Source organism: Diadema antillarum, unplaced genomic scaffold (assembly GCF_040938485.1).
Source record: "Diadema antillarum isolate AM-2024a unplaced genomic scaffold, OU_Dant_1.0 seq00000581_RagTag, whole genome shotgun sequence".
In the NCBI taxonomy this organism is placed as follows: domain Eukaryota; kingdom Metazoa; phylum Echinodermata; class Echinoidea; order Diadematoida; family Diadematidae; genus Diadema; species Diadema antillarum.
Genome location: NW_027271515.1, coordinates 1,394,721 through 1,416,327, shown reverse-complemented (window position 1 = coordinate 1,416,327; position 21,607 = coordinate 1,394,721). Strand labels below are relative to the sequence as shown.

General features: G+C 38.7%; 1 protein-coding gene across 1 annotated transcript; it reads right to left on the bottom strand.

Annotated features, from left to right (window-relative positions):
* Window positions 1-7,220: 7,220 nt before the first annotated feature.
* LOC139735502 (uncharacterized) lies at window positions 7,221-13,777 on the bottom strand. Its single transcript, XM_071646258.1, has 3 exons — window positions 13,760-13,777; window positions 10,801-11,504; window positions 7,221-7,631 (listed from the first exon to the last, which is right to left on the bottom strand). The coding sequence occupies exons 2-3, from the start codon at window positions 11,478-11,480 to the stop codon at window positions 7,415-7,417; spliced, it is 897 nt and encodes a 298-aa protein (XP_071502359.1). The 5' UTR covers window positions 11,481-11,504; window positions 13,760-13,777; the 3' UTR covers window positions 7,221-7,414.
* Window positions 13,778-21,607: the final 7,830 nt, after the last annotated feature.

Below are 21,607 nucleotides of genomic sequence, written 5' to 3'. Positions count from 1 at the left end.
GATAACATGGGTTAGTCGCATGGAATTTGTCTCAAAGCTCATTATTCACTATGATTATACATGTATGTACACAAGATAGACCACTGTGATGTGCCGATATGTGAAATGCCTGTTGTACTGGCTTCATATTGCAAACATGTAGATGTACTCAATTTTATTGTCAGTGGTGGTGATATGAGTGTAAATAAAGAAAGTGTACATTATGTACATAAGTTTGTACAATTAATTTTTGCTTTCATAATCTTGAATTCCTATATGAAAGAATACATACACCTTTAGTAGTACAATCCCTTTCCGAAAACATGAATCAGAATTATTTCCATATTACGTATCATCAATCAAAGCCAGCATTGAAACAACTTTTAGCATATCATATGAAAGCACCACCTTCTGTACAGAGTCTTGCAAGAAAAATTTCAAGCTGTGCAATGCACACAGAATAAAAACTTGTCAAATTTGACCATGTGCAACATCAGGGATATGCTTACGTTAAAGGGATCTACAGTTTTGGTCGAGACCTAATTTCAGGTTTCTAACATTTTTTTTTGTGTGTGAGATAATGAGAAACCTCTTATGAAATATGAAAGAGCATGTAATTCTATGAGGAATTCAATGTTTATTTGATGAAAATTGGCTTTGAAATGGCTGAGATATCCAAAAAAAAAAAGAGCGATTCTGAATAAGTGTGGGACCCACACTTTATTACGCTCGCTTTGTTTTACTTTGTTTTTGGATGTTTCAGTCATTCCAAACCCGATTTTCATCAAATAATTTTGAATTCCTCTTAATATGGTATGCTCTGTACTACATGTACGTGTATATCATAAGTGTTTTCTTGGTATCTCGCAAAAAGTTAAAAGCCCAATTCTCATCTCCACCAATACTATACCATCCCTGTACATGTATTCCATAGAAATCTTCATATCCACTTCAGAAAAAGGAACATTATGAATCTTGAAACAAGAGAGATACTGCAAAAAAGAAGAAGTTAATATTCAACCAACTTTCTTTTAACCCCCAATTTTAAATCAAAAGTTTGTTCAATACATGTACTGTAGCATATTTTCCTTAAAAAGTACAGTGTACACATTATTGGTCAAATCGAAAGGTCATGAAAGAATAGTGTAGAGATTTGACAAGGACCTGGGTTAATTAGTTGGAGAGATACTGCTTTTAAACCGTAATAATCGTTGACCTCTCAGATAACCATCAATGCAGACCTTTGTTATCTTTTGCCCTACATCTAACCAATGAGCTAGCATGATACAGCAATATAGAGTTGTCCTGAGGTTGATGAAATCACATGACATAGGCCTGCTTTTGGGGTTTGTATCAAATCACGGTAAAATGTGAAATTTGCCTGCCTGGGATTCTACACCCCTCCCATCTCAGCTTACCTCAAATATATCTTCTTCTTTTTTTCTTCTCCTTTTTTTTTTTTTTTTTTTTTTTTACACATCTATAAATCATCTTTGGTTTGCTCATCTAATGTACCGGTAATGTTAAAGTTGACCATGACCTTGACTTTTGATTTCGTCCTTCATCACATTTGCATCAAAGTCTGATAAGAAATCTGCCCCATCGCAGGTCACCACAAATGCAATGCAGCTTTGATGGTCGACTTGATTTTGCACTTGTGCATCTATCATATACGCCTATCCTATATGGCAGAATGTAAAATTATAGACGAATCAGAGACACTTTAAACTAGAAATGTAATGCCCCTTTAACTTTAGATTGACACTGTGTAATGAAAAATTATGATGCAGCTAAGGGGTCAATTTATGTGTGAATAAATTTGCCCTCTACTGCAAGATGTCATCTAAAATGCCCATGGTACAGTCAACCTTTTAAGTCGACCTCGCATAAGTTGAATAATCGCCCAAGTAGAAAGTATTTTCAAGTCCTCTACTATTTATATTCTATCGATTTTAATCCCTCACAAGTCACATTTTCTCTAAGTGGAAGCTATTTCTTCAGTCCAAATGGATTTGACTTGGACAAGGCTGATTACATATATGCAGCTACTCACCCCAGACTGACAAATTTGAAAAAGGAACAAGTCTATTTTTAATCAGCATTAAAACTTTATTGTTATGGGGGCATGTTGTATACTTTGGAACATGTGCAATGTATCTGAGAGGTGGTTGAACCAATGAAGAAAGGGGGGGGGGGGGAGGCAGTATGATGCAGCTACTGTCATATTGACAAAGTGTAGCAGTCATAAAAAACAAACTAAAACTCCATGATAAGGAAATTTTCCAACGATTCTGATTTTTTTTTTTTAAATACCAGGGGCGGATCCAGGAATTCCGTGAAGGGGGGCGCGCAAAATGTATTTCTGGTGCTACTTCCGGGTTTCATTTCATATTTTTCCCGCCACTGTTATACTGTCGTCTATATTTCTTGAAGGATAATCTCTACTGTACCACTCCTGTCCCACATATTTTTGGTTTTCTCAATCATTCTCCCTTTGTACCTACCGGTACTTTCTATAAATCCATCGAGCAGTACAGCCATTTATCAACCTTGAGCACTCACATAGGCACTATTTTGACTTCTTCAGTCATGGACCCCTTGGGTAGACGGGATTGCACTTTTAATCTGGATTTTAGCTTTGACCCTGACCATGTAAAATGAACATTCATGTTTTCATGCGACAGATGAATTACATGTCCAGCTTCCACAAACTACTAACACATAATAAACCTTTAAAATGTGAAATTTTACTTTTCTTGCTCAGCTTTTTTTTAATACCAATAAGTTGGAAAATACATGGTTCAATGTTTGCTTGAATTGTGCATATATAGTTAATAAAAATCATAAAAACAATGTATTCACCTGGTGCACTCAATGTAAATCTACTCTATGTATATTGTAAAACGGTTTTCCCTTCAGGTTGATTTACTGGTTGATAAATGACCTTCAGGGAAACCAAGAAATATAAAAATACCAGGCAGATAAGTTCATAAATAAAAGCTAACATCAAACCCTGCACAACATGTTTGACAGGGTTACTCTGGATTTAAGGAGAGGCTGCCTGCATATATGTGCTACCTCATTGATCAAAAGCAAAAAAATATGACCCAAGAACAGGAATTATTTTGTCATTCAATACAAGCACGAGACTTCATAATTATGTGACAACTGGCACTTCTTGCATACTTCAGTTTCTGCGGATAAAGTTTATTGATTCAGCACTACAATGTACGAAATTGAGAAGTCGCTTAGCAACACGCAGACATATCCTCTTTACCAGGTATGACAATTACATAGTAAACTGAGACGGGCATAAAAATATTGTTCTTCTGTCAAAAGATTTTTTTTTTTATTACATCAGAAAGACATCACATATTAAAGACAATAAAGATCATACAATGCAAAATGATTTCAGCTATACAGGCATTACCAAAAAAAAAAGAGAAAAAACAAGTCACTGTGATGATTTAACAGACTTATCAATCATTGGTTTATACAGGTGACAAAACTGCAAGTCACTGAGTTCTCACTTCTTCTCAGTGCAGCACCTGTCTTTGCCAATGTATCCGTGTCAGATATACATCAATTTTATCATAAAATCTGATGTCCTTGTCTGAAGTCCACACAACCCATGATGACATCCTCTTTTTATTAACGTGTAGTAAATCAAAATGTCATCATCCTGGAGATGCATGAGTACATCATCTTAAAATCAATTTTATCAAATAAGACACACATAAAAAAAAAATAATAAAAAAATAAAAAACCTGCTAAACCTGGCTGTTATTATTTTGAAGTTTGACACTTTAAATGTCTTACAAAAAAGAAGAAGAAAAGATTGCTGTGCACTGTCGCTCTATATTGGATTAAAAAAAACAAACAAAAAAAAAACAGCTGGACTTTAACACTTACACGTATGTTTCCAGCAAGCAGTTTATTCCATGAGCCTGCTTCTCGCATCTTAACCAACTCCTGCATGGGAGGTCCTACTGGTACAAAGACTAGAGCTACAAACTGTAGATGTTGTCTTGGTAACTATGAATGCTGACACAAGATGAACCAAATTGACTGGTTACTACAGGGAAACCGCATTCCATGTATAACAAGTTCCCTTACAACGAGGTACTGCTTTTCTGGGGTCCTGATTTTCCACTATAATAATGATATTATAATAATGTTTCATTTATTCAGGGAAGCCTCTTCAGTGTTGCCACTGCTCTGCAAAAGGGCCCTGTCATTACTGTTACCCACACTCTGTAGGTACTCATCTATGTACACCTGTGTATAGAAGGACAGGTGGTGGGTAAAAACATCTTGTCAACGGACAAAAAGCACTGGGCGGGATTCAAACTCTGGTTCTCCCATCCATTCAGAGTCTGGAGTCATATCCACTATAAAGCCAAAGCGCCCCCACTTCTGTATTTAGCTGGTCTCTTTTTTGGTACATTTACAGGGTACCGGTTACAACCAGGTAAACTTGGCAGTCTCAGTAACTCTTGTTATAACAAGCTTTCCTTGTACAAAGATATAAGCCACTACAATTGAGTGTCGCCATCTCTTTGATTTCAGTTGAATAACATCACACAGCACAGCTGAGATTTACTTTATTTATCATCAACAGTGGAGTCAGTACTGTTGCTCCATCCAGGTGTCAAGCTCACTAGACCACCTATCTTGCAACCTTTCACCTGTTGCCACAAAGATGTAATCTGTAGTACATTCCCATGTACATACCAATCATGCATTTGATGCATGTTCTAATATGCAATGGGTGAAATGGTACTCTTTTTCCCATTAAGTACATTAAAGACATACAACAGTTTTGTTTCATGAAAACTTGCAATTATTGGAGGATAAAATAAATACATGCCACACCGCTTATTACTACACTAACACTTTACAAAGGTTGGTTGTTTTGGTGGTACCTGTAATTATTAGAAATTGATTTGCATTTATTTGACTGTTGTAGTAATGCTTCTGTATAAGCCACATGAAGAGAAAATTATAATATCAGTCATCTATAAATTCCGCTTTCATTGAGGTTAATAGTCTAATTGAAGGGTGTTATCAATACATTATGTAAGTACCGGTACATGTAAAATATTGTCCACATCGAAGCTTATTTTTCTACTGCTTTTTTCTGTGTACATATTAAAGAAAAAGTGAGCTGACATTATACGAAGCAAATGCACAAATACTGCAACTTTGATGAATCCATGTTTTGACATAAAGGCATTCAAAAATACTACCATCACCCACACACTGATGATACCAAACTAGACAACTTTGATAAGTTTTTATCAAACAGGTGTACATGGTCTCACTGCTGTATGCACACATGTCACTGCCTAATACAAACAAACAACATTTTGCCAGGCACTTGATATACAATGTACTCATATGCAAACACATGCTGGCTGCAATACATGGAGTTAAGGAGTACAAATATTAACATGGATGATTTCAGGCACAGTTCAATGGAAAACAAACACTAATGATGCACAATATACTGTATATGCCACATATTCTTCCAAAACATAACATTTGCATAAGTGGAAAACAGTAAGAAAATTTCAGAGGTGGTTACTGTAGATAGATAGAAAGAGTTTCCCTTTCTTAGGAAAAAAAGTTTTCACCATCTAGATGTACTAGTATCTGAAATTTGTAATATTTGAGGCAATATTTTGGTGTGTTGTTCACCATCCATTTGCCAAATACACAAAATAAAACCACTGTGAAATGAAGAGCAGACGCACTATTCAATGTGGATGACTTTGGCATGTGACTTTGATCACGACACAAGATATGGCACTAATGACATTGAGTTACTCCAGACTTTGAGCAAAGTCTCTCTGTTAGCATGATTCTGCAAAAAGGTGTCACATGCAAGATAAAGGTTGTTATCAATGAACTACATGATTAACCCTAAGATAAAGAGTACTTCTATAGATAGACTACTGTAAACATTATAATATTCCACAACTAATCAAATGGCTATGCCAGCTTTCTTTGGAACATAAAACATATGGTCCATAAAACAGAAATAGATCTCTGAGAAAAAAACTGAACATGTCCTGTCTATCTTTGTGATTTACATGTAATTGACTCAGTTATCATGTTTTATATGGCTGAAGAAGAATTTTCCTTTGTGGTACAGAGGCAGAAACCTTTGCAAACATTGATAAATACTATTTCAGTGGGTTCAATGACTTAGCTGTTATGGATGAAGACCTGATAGATGATTGTGTACTCCATGAATAAACAAAATAAGCTTGTAGTGTCTGTTACACAAATGAAGCTTCATTTATAGCAGCATCTATTTCTTCTTAAGAGGAATTCCAGTCCAGCTATAATTCAGTCTGATTAGAAAGAGTAAAATCTTATGAGTTTAACAGTGAAAATTTGATCAGAATCGGATAAAAATTATGGAAGTTATGAGATTGTGAAGTTTTTCTACTTTCTGCAGAACGGAAAGCATAGCTCACAATTTTCCATTTATAGTGTACAAAAAATGACCAAAATTAAGTGTTTTGGTCATTGAAGTGTAAAACATGTTATTCCTGGTTGAATAACTTCAAAATAATGATCAGTTATACATCAAGATCTGAGACTGGGGTGTAATTGCATTTGAATGAAGAACAGGAAACTTCACAATTTTATGTGCAAACTAATGTATATGACAAGTTGTGACGGGATGACATTTTCACTTCACTATTTGCATATTTATTGACTGTCCAAAAACAGTTTCCTAAAAAGTTAGCAAAACTTAAAATGTCATAACTTCCTTATATTTCATCTGAACTTGATCAAATTTTCATTGTTGTGATAAGAAAATGTACTCCTTTTCACACTAAATTTCAACTGCACTGGAATTCCCCTTTAATGGAGATGTAATGAAGTTTAAAAAAGATAATAATAAAAAATCTCAATGTACGCACTCAATGGCAGGGATATTTAAGGCAGAAGTGAGCATATGATGAAATCAACAGAGGAAAAGGCCCTGTACAAAAAGAAATTACAAATCACCAAAGCAACTTCACAGCTTAAATATCATTTTTAAAATACATTACTGTGTCTTAAAGCTTCATTTGCAACACAAAAAGATATGTTGCCATGTTACCCAGCAACCCTCTGGCAATACTTCCTCTGAAACACAAAAAGTTACATTGCTACAACACAAAGCAACCCTCTGGCAACACACAGTACTAATGTGTTGCCATACTGTCAACCTATTACAGTTTAGACAAGAAAGATGGTAACAGTTGTACATGATCTGGTTCCAGAAATCCCATGGTTCTGTCCTTCAATGATGATTGTTGTCCTGTGAGTCGCACAAAGATTTGAAGAATTCAAACATTCTTATAAAAGATATATCTCTTTATAAAGTGATTCCTAGATTTGGAAGTCAATCAAATTGTCTTTTATCACTGTATCTTCACTTCGATGGAATTGGCCGCTTTAGAAGGCCTACACCGCGTAGATATCGTACAATGAAAGGCGTACAGGTTAATGTGATGCCGATGCGCACAGGAGCAAATACTTTGTGGACGGCATAGGCCATGACGAAGGTGCTGGTTCCCGTGGCGATCTTTGATTCTATGACGTCCTTGCTGAAGCCCAGAGCTGACAGGAGTGACTGGACATCAACACCACTTGAGAGAGAGATACGGGAGAAAAGACTCAAAACATAAGCACATTTGTAGGTGACTCAGTAACTACAAAACTTAAGGCAAGGAGGGTATGATATTCAAGGACAATAATATACATCTATTAAGAGAAGATATTAATCTTTCATATTTCACACTGCCAAATATCTCTGAAAGAAGTACAGCTCATCGCTAATCTGACATACACATCTGCTATAAATAAGATGTCGTGATTTGATTTTTTTTAAAATCAACAGAACATTTTGATTACCCCCACCCCCTTTTTTTTTTTCTTTCTTTTCTACTCCTCTACTGGTGCCTTCCAAGCAGTTGATAATGATGTACTACTGTGCTGGAAATTTGCCTGAAAGAATTCAGACCTGACATTGGTGGACTGCATCATACTACATGCATATCTATTTTCCAACTAAAAAATCAAACAAGAAAAGCATACTTTTAGTGTTAACAGCTTCAGTCAAGATAATCTTTCTTTTGTACAGTTGCTACAAACTGTCTATGGTACATGTATACATCTAAACCTTAATTGTTAGCTACTTGGCAACTGGAAAGGCCAATCTTCATTTTGATGCACCCAAAAACAATCTGACCTTATTTCATTTGACCTAAAATGCACGCTCACCTATGATGTACGTGACGAGTGTACAAAAGAACAAGATATTAGCTTGGCTGCTCTACACACATGACACTAGAGTCAACAAACAAAGCCACAATATGAGCTGTGATGAAACTTCATGCACAAGCACACACAAACTTGAATATGCACACTGGGATGACTAGGAAAGTCACAAGGCACGTGCAACAGTGTGCAGACATTTCTCTTGGCCACTGAAAAATGATAGCTAAACACAAAATCAGTTGTAAATTTTGCATGTTTTAGAAGCTATGACTTGTTTCAGTTTGTGTCGTGCTTCAAAATAATTATGGGAGGTCATGTGGCCTTTGCACTTAAATACTCCTTGTCTACACGACAGGGGTAGCACACACTGGCATATAAAAAAATGTACAGATATCATGCAAACTTTCTTTCACAAGAGCATGCTATTCTACCAGCATTTTACCACTTTTAAGAAAAGGTTTTGTCCTTCTTTTTTTTCTGCAAATGCAGAATGCATGAATCTTTCTAATGAATGCTTTCACATGCAAGAATTTTCTTTTTTCTTTTCTTCTTTCCCAGCTGTGAAGAATGAAAATATTGAATTGAGAGTTGCATGAACAATGAACATACAGTGTGCTTTCAGTCAATACTACATGTAGTTAGTGTACTGCTCTATAAACCGGGGAAAAAAAATTGAACTGTAGCAATAGTTTTGTTGCATGGAACACTATGAAACAGGTTAGTGATGCAAATGAAAGGGATAATGATTTGAAAAAAGGAAGTGTTTTTGTCATGCAGAGAAAATAGTTGCTTTCTTGGAGATTGGCATATTCTCATGAATGGTTACAGATTGGACTTCCCTCAAGAGAGTTTAAGACTACTTTCTACAATTCCTCAATATAATATCAAAATTAGCATTTTAAATAAAGAATTAGCCCAAGATCATGATAGTGGAATTATAGTTCTAAAAGGGAAGATTCATCATTATCTACAGTCAACATCTCTGAAAAAAAAAATAATTGTGCGATTTGTGTTAAAAACATTCTACATGGAGTAAATACTATTTATCACTTGGTTTCTTAGTATCAACTGTGATATGCCAATTTATCTTCTTTTTTTTTAATTTACCTATCTGTTATGATCATTCTGACAGTTCAATCCTAATTTTGGACTTTGTAGGTAAAATACATTGTTATCATTATGATAATTGGTAAATGGTTTGTGTTAAGCATATGAACATTTTGACAGAAAATCTATATAAATCCCACAGTGCACCATAGCCATTTAAAGGACAAGTTCACCTTCATAAACATAAGGATTGAGAGAATGTAGCAATATTAGTAGAACACATCATTGAAAATTTGAGGAAAATCAGACAATCCGTTCAAAAGTTATGAATTTTTGAAGTTTTTGTGCAGTACCCGCTGGATGAGAAGACTACTGCAGTGTATGAATAACTTAGATGTCACATGCGTACAACAATATAAGGAAAATATAAAGAGAATTTCACAAAATTCCATCTTTTGAAAAAAGTACACATTCCCCTGACTCGTTACCGATAAATGTTATGGGTAATATTATTCCCCCTGCCTTTAGAAAGAGGCAAGTCAATTGCTCTTTTATTATGCGAAAAAAGTGAAAATATGTTGAATTTTCTTTTATATTTTCTTTATACTGTTGTACGCATATGACTCACAAGCTGTAGTAGTCTCCTCATCCAGCGGTTCCAACACAAAAATTTAAAAAATTCATAACTTTTGCATCGATTGTCCAATTTTCCTCAAACTTTCACTGATGTGTTCTACTAATATTGTTGCATTTTCTCAATCCTTGTGTTTATGAAGGTGAACTTGTCCTTTAAGTACCTTGGTATTGCAAAACCTATCACAATGTAATAGCTGTTTAAAATCACTATCATTTGTTACAGCAATGTTTCATGGAGCATTAAGCTTTACATGGTAGTCCAGCTGTATATAAAATTGTATATATCTCATTTGGCATCATGCCTGAAGTTAGATGGCAACCTTGAGAAATAGACAAACAACTTGACAACAATGGTCAAGGATCATATCAATATTCCCCAACATTAAAATACCAATGACCAACTAATAACAGGAGAAAGAAAATATATAGCATTTAAGAAAATGTACCTTATCCATACAGCAAATATATGTAAATCTTCTTGCTGACTTTTTTTTTTTCTTCTTCTTTTTGCTGACTGTGAAGAAATGTTACTCTCCATCCTCATCCCCTGATGTAGGACCCAAAACATAATTGTGGATGAAACTATATCATGACCTCTGTAAGAGTTATAATTACATCACTGCAGAAATATCTTAAAGTTTAAAGAGAGAAAATATATCTCCTAGATGGGTATTAATCATTTGTTAGGGTTTATGTTTAATGAAACTAAACATAAGTGGGTGCAAATCTGAACTCAAAAGCACATCATTATTTAGTAAAGACTTCAGTTACACCTGGTGGAGAGACAGAGAGGGAAGGAGAGAGGGGGGAGAGAAATGTTTTCTTTGTTGAAAGCATGATGAGCATTTTATTCACCTGGAGACAGCTAGATAAAAGCCTCCAAGCGACATGAGCGATATGCAGACATGGAACACCACCACAGTTGAGCCATAGTCACGCACAGCTCTCTTCAGCTTAGCCCTCTGACTAACCTGGCCCTCCGCCGCTCCACCCTCCTCCTTGCCCTCTTGAGTGTCTGTGGCATAGCGGTTCACACCGACCAGACCAGCAAGAGGGGCAGGACTCGCTAATCTCGAGTTCCTTAGCGACCAGATGGGCAGGGTTCGGGTTGCAGTGTGGTAGTAGCGCTTTCCATTTAACAGGCCATTCCTTCCCGTGGACTGCATGATGTCTTGTAGCTCCATCTTGCTAAACATGGAGGCGGTGCGGCAGTAGCGGGTACTCCCCGGCATGCAGCTGCCTTGCAGGATACAAGCCATGTCATCAGACCACGGCTCGTAGGCCTCGCCGAATCCAGAGTTCCCACACGACTCCCGACGCTGTCCCGTGTGTATCTGGCGCTGCACCCCCTGGACCACATCACCATGTCTGTCCTGGATGCCAGAGGTTTGTGTTGCTGTGGAGGCAGCCGCTGCAGAACGTTTCTTGAGCTGCATATCCTTGATGGCTTTAACCAGAGCCTTCTGGACGTCTGCTTGTTTCAGCTCCAGTCCTACCCTCTGATAGCCCTGCACATAGTTTGTCAGTCGCTGCATTGTGCTTTACTAAGCTCGGTCACTCTATTCAATCAAAAACACAGGAAAACAGAATTAGAGAATTAAAGACATTGGTATTCTGAGATGCCTATCGCAGATTTCTATTTCTTATTAGAGAAACCATTACAATCATGTGCAACACAAGCACTACATTACAAGTACTTGGCAGAATTACATGACCATAGTAAGCCAACATATTTTGATATGTACCTGTATAGAGAACTCTAATTAGACGCCATGATATTTCTCATAGAATCACTTAGACCCTATAAAAGTGTTTGTTCATATGGGTGGTAATTATGTTAGAATATTATCTCATTTGTCACTATGAAAACGAAACTGGCTCTACTTAGTGGAACAATGAAAATATTCCCACTATCACTTCACTGTGTGGTCTCTTACAAATGTTTAAGGGTCTGTGTATAGATCTATTTTTCTAACATTAAAGGCTACACCTCTTGACAAACGTTAACCATGGCAGTGTGCATTAAAAAAAAGATGTCAATGCACTTAGACTAAAGTATTGCATTGGGCTGCATTTATCTAAACATTTTCTGAGGCAGAATCGCGATCCTAAACACCTTTGAGGCATTTTCAGGTGTTTGATAAATGCAACAATGTTTTCAAATGCATTTAGTAACGGCGTTTTGAAACGCCTTTCAAAGGGCGTTTTGAAACGCATTTGAGACCACAATCACCGTTCTGTGAGTAGATAATTGCAATGCCGTTTTAAAACGCGTTTAATATCTCAAGGTCAAATCCCAGCTGTTTCCAGTTGTGCTCTCTACCCATTATTTGTGTGTGACTGCATGAGGCATGTTTGCTGGTACGCAGTTGACCTTTACTTCCTGGGTCAAACGTCTCAAAGTAGCTGCACAGTGACAACACTTGAATTGTGATTGTATGATGGTTAGATAAACGCGGTATACCCAGAATAGCGTTTCAAACCACATTCGCAAACACCATTCAACACGCATTTATTTGAAACGTGATTCTCTCTCTCAAGTTTATAGATAAACGCAGTCTCAAGACTCTCTCTGAGTCTCATCAGTCTGTATTTATTTGACTGCGTTCTCGCTCTCTAACCATTAGAATTCTAGAGATACCCTATTATTTGTTAGACCTACGGCTACGTTAGTGTCAGTGACACTGGATTCACCACTCAAAACTCTTCTTTCACAACGTCGCCATGATCTGTCCACGCTACAGTCCAGTTCGGGAAACCCACTCACAAGGGGGGCCCCTCCTTATAAGTAACCCGTCCCCCTTATAAGTAACCCCGTCCCCCTTATAAGTAACCCCCGGGGCACCCCTTATAAGGAGTCTCCACGCTTTTTTGCAATGCAACGCGAAAATGAAAGGACTGCGGCAATTCGCTTGATTATGTCCATAAAGCTTCACAAGTTTCCTAGTTACTCACGAAATTTGAGCAAAATCGGTTCGAGGCATCATATCTAAAATCATGGATTTAAATGCGATGTCAAACGACCCATGCGAATGCTGAAATGCGAGCGATTACTGGCGTGAGTGTCGCCAGGCACGGCGGCGCGGCAATGCTTGACTCTGAGTGCAGACGTGGCGACCGAGTACGTACTCAGTCGCCACGTCTGCACTCAAGCATTGCCGCGCCGCCGCGCCTGGCGACACTCACGCCAGTAATCGCTCACATTTCAGCATTCGCATGGGTCGTTTGAGATCGCATTTAAATCCATGATTTTAGATATGATGCCTCGAACCGATTTTGCTCAAATTTCGTAACTAACTAGGAAACTTGTGAAGCTTTATGGACATAATCAAGCGAATTGCCGCAGTCCTTTCATTTTCGTGTTGCATTGCAAAAAAGCATGGAGACTCCTTATATGGGGTGCCCCGGGGGTTACTTATATTAGGGGGACGGGGTTACTTATAAGGGGGACGGGTTACTTATATTAAAAGGAGGGGCCCCCCTTGTGAGTGGGTTTCCCGAACTGAGTCTACACTACCCATGGCGACAGTAAATTTACAAGTCTACAATTGGCACAATTAGCAATGATAATTGACAGTAAATTTATCTCAAGTTGCATAAATTTAACCATCATGATCATGATAATCTGAAACTACACTCAACTAGCACTCTCCTAGCCGGTGCGGTGTCTGAATCTGACTGACTGAATAGACTGATTGATGGAACTGAATCTTTAACGTTATGTAGTTCGTCTGGTATCTTACTTAGTATTAACGGTTTGTATAGATGGGAATGTTATGAATGAACTCTAACGTTAACGTTTAATAACACTCACATATATCACGGCCAGCTGCTGAGTGCTGTGTCACTGTTTTCACAACGAACAGATCTGTGTCCAAATCACAGGTCACAACTCTTAGTCTTGATGCTGTGTATCGAAAGAGACGAAAACATGCAGGATCAATCTAACGTTAGGCAGTATTTAGTGTGTGTTAGGAGCAGAAAGTGAGAAGAGGACCAGCAGAGCAGCTGCTATATAGCTGCATGCAACTCTTGAAGGACAGATTACAGAAGAAGTCTGCCCGTGGGTACGGGTCACGAACGTACAGACTCACTCGACGACGTTCAGCCGATGAAATGAATGCATGCAATAATGCACGCACTCGATCGACCTCGCTCGAACTCCGACTACTAGTACCGTACCTGCGGTACGGCGGGGCAGTCTGGTCATGCGTTCAACGCATGCAACAACGTACTGTTCCAATGTTGTGCAAACAGTGTTCGTGTGGACAGGTGCGGAACGCGACCACACTCCTACTCTGAACAGCCCTCTGTAAAATGATCATTTTGATGATCATTTTGCTGAATCATTCCGAGCACATTATTAACCCAGTTTCAAAATGCAAATGTAAATCATATTTGTGCTAATTTCTTCTGATTCACATGATGATGATCAAACTTGAAACTGATGATGTAGGCCTATAATTTGCATTAATATGAGAAAGACTCTGCAAAACAAAGTTTGTTTTCAGATAATATTTGGTCTAGTTCGTTTGTTTTGTTTTTTCGTTACCAAAGTGCAGCGCCGTGGAGGATCGAGATACGTGTAATAATTATTGATAAGTAGGCCTATGCTGTAAATTTGAATGGTAACCAAAAAACAAAACAAACGAACTAGACCAAATATCTGATATGACATTAATTTTGATAAGACATTAATTTTGTTTTTTGAGGGCTTTTTACCCTATATACAACAGGAAAAAAAGTGACCAGGCGGTGTTCCAGCAAATTGTCAAAAACCTCGCAAAGGTGAAGGTCCAAAAATTTTGATTACGACCCCCCCCCCCCCCCCTCCCCCCCAAGAAAGAAATCCTGGATACACCCCTGGATGACTTCGTGAGTTAAACTGCACTTCGATCAATGTTGTTTTGTGCGCAGTGTTGTGGGTTTTTTTTTTCCATTTATTTTGAAGTTACAGGTCGGCTAACTCCTATAGAAAAGTCAAAAGAACACGCTATTCTTTCCGGGAGTGACACGAGGGATTGGTGAGTAGGCCTATACAGGAATGAGGTAGGCCTATACATCGGAACTTATCTATACTACTGTATTCTACTTTGGTCATTCCCATAATCCCATCCTCAAGTCCTCCACCGGTCGTCCGGTGACGACGCCCTTGTGTGATGCGGGGAAGGCATCACCAGGGGCGGATCCAGCAGAATTCCTTTCATGGGCGGGGGGCGAAAACAATATTTCTGGGGGTACTTCCGGGCTTCATCTCCTGTTTTTTTTTCTTTCTTTTGTTTTCACAACAAATAAAGAGGGGCCCCTCTGGATCCGCCACTGATTCACTCTCTGCTGGGGGTCTTGTCAATTTTTTTCGACTTGCAAATAAAGATTGCAATGCGACTAAATATCAAAGCAACAATAGGCCCTACTGCACATGATCAAAACGGATGGGGGTTTTGCCTGAATTGCTGTTGCCATAGGAACTTCAGTCAATGTAAGTACAATGTTTGGCATTCCAATTCCTTAAAGTCCATAGGCATATTATTGAAATTTGCTCCCACATTTAGGCAATCGAGTGAAATGACAGGCATGATTATAAGTGCACCATTCTTACGAGTGCTATAGTAGGACTATAATAGAAAGTTTATGAAGCTTACAGATTATTTTCTTTCCTGTGGTAACAAATCGATATGGTTTTGACCCTGGGGTTTATTTTTTTACGACCCCACCGTGATACACACACACACAGACACACACACACACACACACACACAAACTCTCTCTCTCTCTCCATCTCTCTCTCACACATACACACACAAAATAAAGTTAGCCATTCAAAGGCCTGATGATTTCAACGGCATCATGATTATGGAATTTCCATCCTTTCAATACGGACCGCCATATTTTTTTTTTTTTTCCGGGGAATGATAACTTATAGTTCAAAAGCGTATAATACATAGCAAGTATAATTATATAGGCCTATATTGTACATTTAATATATATATATATATATATATATATATATATATATATACATATAGACCCAACGATTGCATTTCAAGAGATCAGTGAGACGATCGATAATATCGAACGTCTGATATATTGTTATCGTCCAGTGTCGACTCGCAACGAAAACAAAAAAAAAAAATAAGTGACTGACTTTTCAATGTTGGTAAAATCATACAGAATTTCAATTCAGTTCAATTTAATTCATTCTGGTTTATTGAGAATATTGCCATGTTAAGTGGCTGAAATGCGGAGCGACATAACAGCTGTCATCATTATTGCATTAATAATTTACACACATAGCTATACATAACATTCATAGTTATAACTGTAAATGGTAAAACTGTGAAAGAATAATAGGTTTATTACACGGTATAAAGTATACATAGTGTCAGGGCTGCCAACTCTCACGCAATCAGCGTGAGACTCACGCAATTCAACCAATTTTGACTGTCTCACTCTGATAAACGAAATCTCACGCTAAACCCCCAAAATGGAATGTAAAAAAATAAATATATCTCTAAATTCTCTGATATTCCGAATATCGATATGCCCAAGCCCAAAGTTTCGAGATTTTCCCGCGCGGGTGTAAAGCTTAACCAATAATAATCGTTTTCGGTTCGCGCGCAAAGACGAGCTATTAGGGAGCTTTAGATTTTGACGCGCGGACGTTTGAGCCGACGCTTGCGCTGGACGTTCTCCTCTCCCTGCGTCGTGTGGAAAAGTAGCTTTAGATCACGCTGGGACGCAACGTATAAAAAATAAAATCGCGCCCCCATATGATCAGTGCATGAAGAAGCTCTCTACGTCGCAAACTGTGCGGACGTGAAAATAGCCCAGTACGCGTAGTAAACAACTCAGGCGACGCAAGCTAAAAATAGATTGACTTTACGCGCGCTACTGCGCAAGCTCAGAACATGTTTTTTTTTCCTTTGAACGTCCGCGCGTCTAAAATCTAAAGCTCCCTATTGGATTACGATTGGTTTCTACCATACCGCGTGAGCGTAGCTTGTACTTATGGCAAATTACAGTATGTATAGCAATGACGTGTGCTTTACATCGCTTGACGTACTGTGTACATACTAGTACGTACTAGTACATACTAGTACGTACGTTCGTACGGCCGCACAGCAGGCCGCCATGCGCTAGCCAGGAGGTTGCTCCGCTCCCACTGGCGTAGCCAGGGGGGGGGGGGGGGGGGCGACGGGGGCGGTCGCCCCCCGTAAGATTTGGACCGGGGATTTGGGAGGCGGAAAAAAAATGCGTGTATACTGTATATGCATGCACATGAAGCGGGTCTCCTTTGCAACCTTTCATCAAATAAGATATTTTTTTTTAATATTTCTCTCAAAGTGTGTACCAGATCGTTGAATTTCAATTCAAAATATGCAAAATCTCTCGTGCTTGGGAGGGGTATCCCCCTCCCAAACCCTCCCCCTCTGTGCCTCTTTCCCTAGCCAAGTACACTTTTTAGATTTACAAAAAATTCTGAATAATTCTGAGTGCACAAGACTTATCACTTATATTCCGAAAACTGAAGGTTCCCTCATGTATCTTCAGGGGAATTTCCCCTTTTAATCGACCCTTTCCTCCCTCAGCCCCCCCCCCCCCCCAAAAAAAAAATCAGGTTTTTTTTTTGTGATTTCTCAAATGTTGATTCCATCAAATATGCGTATACGAGATATCTCAATTTCAACCTTAAAAAGATAAAAGCTCCATCGGAAGGGAAGGGTGGAGATAACACTCGCCCACGCCTTCTCCCTGCTCGCCCCCCCCCCCCCCCCCCCCGGCCATGCAAAGAAGTAGACTGTGGCTATACCCAGATCGCTTTATTTCAATTCTAAAAACGCAAAAGCTCCGCGAGCGGGAAGGGGAATCCCCTTCCCCTAAGCTCTATACCTCACTAGACTTTATACATACGCACAGATGGTGCACATTCGGAATAAGAGCTAAATTCCGTGATTTTAACACTTCGATGAAAAAGTATTGCACCAAAAATTTGCACCAGATCGCTGAATTTCAGGTCTGAAAACGCAAAATCACCTTCGTGTGGGAGGGGATATGCCCCTATCTACACCTTCGTGTGCATGCTTTTTCTGTTTGATTGCTGAACAGACAGCGTTCATGATATTCAGTGTAAGAATTAATACAAGAAGACTAGTGTATCTAAATTATACCATTTTATAGGCAAATTGTTCAATAATAATCTACACTAAAATATACTGCAACCTTAAACAAGTGGGACTGTTTCAACTCGTTAAAACACGCAAAAACATGCATCAAATTGCACCATTTGCAACATCAAAATGCAAAAAGTTCTCGCCGTGGGAGGGGGGACACCCTCCCCTACCCCCTCGCTCGCTCCGCTCGCTCTGGTTCAGTCGCGTTCATGATATTCAGTGAGGAGAATTAATACAAGAAGTGTATCTAAATTATACCATTTTATAGGCAAATTGTTCAATAATAATCTACACTAAAATATACTGCTACCTTAAACAAGTGGGACTGTTTCACGTCGATGAAACACGCAAAAACATGCATCAAATTGCACCATTTGCAAAATCAAAATGCAAAAAGTTCTTACCGTGGGAGGGGGGACACCCCCCTCCCACACCCTCCCCTCCCCCTCGCTCGCTCCGCTCGCTCGGGTTCAGTCGTGTTCATAATATTCAGTGAAAAGAATTAATACAAGAAGTGTATTTGAATGATACCATTTTATAGGCAAATTGTTCAATAATAATCTACACTAAAATATACTGCTACCTTAAACAAGTGGGACTGTTTCACGTCGATAAAACGCGCAAAAACATGCATCAAATTGCACCATTTGCAACATCAAAATGCAAAAAGTTCTTACTGTGGGAGGGGGACACCCCCCTCCCACACCCTCCCCTACCCCCTCGCTCGCTCCGCTCGCTCGGGTTCAGTCGCGTTCATTATATTCAGTGAAAAGAATTAATACAAGAAGTGTATCTAAATCATACCATTTTATAGGCAAATTGTTCAATAATAATCTACATCAAAATAAACTGCTACCATAAACAAGTGGGACTGTTTCACGTCGATAAAACGCGCAAAAACATGCATCAAATTGCACCATTTACAACATCCAAATGCAAAAAGTTCTTACCGTGGGAGGGGGGACACCTCCCTCCCACACCCTCCCCCCCCCCCCCCTCGCTCGCTCCGCTCGCTCGGGCTCGGTTGCTTCGCTCCCTCGCAGACTAACCGCCCCCCCCCCCCCTAACATGAAATCCTGGCTACGCTGTTGTCCGCTCCCTCGCTCGTGCAGTGTCTCACGCCAAACTCTCACTCAAGGTTGGCAGCCCTGTACATACTAAGATGACAACAATCAACATAACTAAAAATATCAATTACTATATCATTCACCAATATCGGGCGCATCGTTTGTTATAATATAATGGCGTAGATATATATAAATATAATCTAGAACCAAGTGGTATATGATAAACGTGCCTCGTTAATTCAAAAATACCTTGTGCTTTTAATTATTACATAAATCGATCAGAATGATGACAACCGAAACACTAAAGCCGGGTTCACACGTACACCAATTAGCGGGATACAAATTTCGAGATTTGCATCGCGATCGTCATCCCGCTATTTTGTACGTGTGAACCCGGCTATAATCATACACACGCGCATAAAAGGTAAATGACTTTCGGTTGTGGGATATGCAATACGGGTTACATTAAAACGGCAAAAATCCAGTATGTTGAATCTGTAATCAAGGCTACATAAGATCTTATCTTTACTCAAAAAATATCTAAGAGTCATCTTCAATATGATAACTTCTATAATGACACATTATACATTATACATCAGAAGCTTAAAATCACTTATCAATTTGATAAGAATAGAATCGGACAGAAAACCAGAATGTTATGTCCATTGTATCATTCTATACGTCCACATGTTTTTAAGAAACAGCTTGCAACATTGCGGGTCAGAATCATTAGGTAAATTATGTTTATAACGTATAAACTATGCAAATTATTGTCTAGGTTATTATGACCTGATATAAAATGCATCTTTTTTTAATGGATATATAGAAACATTGTCTGTCTCATCGTAAAGTAAAATACTGTGAACATTGTTAAAATCTAAGTATACGTTCAATCGTGGAGTCCTGCATTTTATCAGTTTTTAAAACAAACAGTCGGAAACTTATTAAGAGATTCTGATTTGCGATTTATTGTTTATCAAAACATTGATATATGAATAGGGAAATGTATAAAATGCCATAACTTTCATGCTTTAAACATTATATTATTGGAGCTCTTATCCATTGTTTGTCGCGATTCCATCAGTTAACTATAATTATGGGCTTATTGAACATACTGCATGATACAAGTCGAAGATACACACACGACGCATGTACTCTCTAAAAAATTTCGAGTGAATAATTCACTCCTCGGAAGGAGTGAATAAAATTTCACTCAATTAAGAGTGACTTTCACTCGTTGTCGAGTGAATTTCACTCTTGAAACGAGTGAAATTTGTGTGAAACCCAGTCGCCGAGTGAATTCCGAGTGAAAATTAAGCCGAGTGAATTCTGAGTGAATACATAATTAAACGCATTTGGCTAGGCCAATAGAAATTGAGGATTCCCCTGTCATGTGTTTACTCTAAGCCAATCACCAGCCGCAATTTCCCCTGGCTTGGGCGCGAGCAGGTTTAGCTGAACAGCGACGCGTCGCCTGTGCGTGGACTGTGTGCAATTGCGCGCTGTGTGCTAGCTGTGCGTGTATTATGCATAGGATCACAAATTTACGTGCGTGGTAAGTGCAATCGTGAGAATCTGAGCCTGGATGTCGTGATGGACGTGAGAACATGTCTATCTTCAAATTGAGTGGGGCGGAGATTATTCACATTTTTGAAGGTAAGCAAACCATAGATCGATCTAATTATAACTTGTTGAGTTTTTTTTTCAGCATTACGGGCTAGTCTAATGTTATACCTCTCCGTAAACGACCATAAGTAAGTTACCTTCAGGGTTCTATACGAATAACCCCGGGCCGCCCGTGGCACAGTTAGCTATATGGGGCTGGTCATACCATAGAACACCTTACGAACAGCTAGAATCCGAGGCCGAAACTCACTGGTACACACTAGGTGTTGGGATCTAATAAAACGTTGAGTCTTTAGACTTTAGTTTAATTGTACACGTTGGGATCTAGGGCTTGAACTATTCAACAACAAAAAAGTGAGTGATGAATGAAACGTTGGTCGTTAGCCATTGAATTGACATTCGTAAGCATAATATCATCACATAAGTATACACAGCCCAGTCGCCGTACGTAGGTACGTCTTAATGTACAGCGACTGGGCTGTGTATAGTTAATCATCACACAGAGATTACTGTGGTCGAGTGTAGAGATCGAACTTTAACTGTTGTAAGCTGTGCTAATTAAAGCAATAGATTAGAAGCGCCTAGCGCCAGACACGTACTCTACATTGCTATTGTTGAGTTGACAGCCGAATCACTGACACTGGTCCGTGTTGCCAGATGAGATGGTGATCTCGATCAGTACGGTAATAAAGAATGGTGAAATTTGGTGATTTATGATTATTGTTCATTATATACACTGTATGTAGTAAAAAGGACTTTTATTTGCCGCTACATTCGAGCATCCATTGCCCAAACAGC

Excerpts from the sequence above, each read along its gene's own strand:
- LOC139735502 (XM_071646258.1), bottom strand. The coding sequence starts at position 11,480 with ATGCAGCGACTGACAAACTATGTGCAGGGCTATCAGAGGGTAGGACTG. Across the intron at positions 7,632-10,800 it reads TTTTATCTAGCTGTCTCCAG|TGGTGTTGATGTCCAGTCAC; the intron begins GTGAATAAAATG and ends CTCTCTCTCAAG.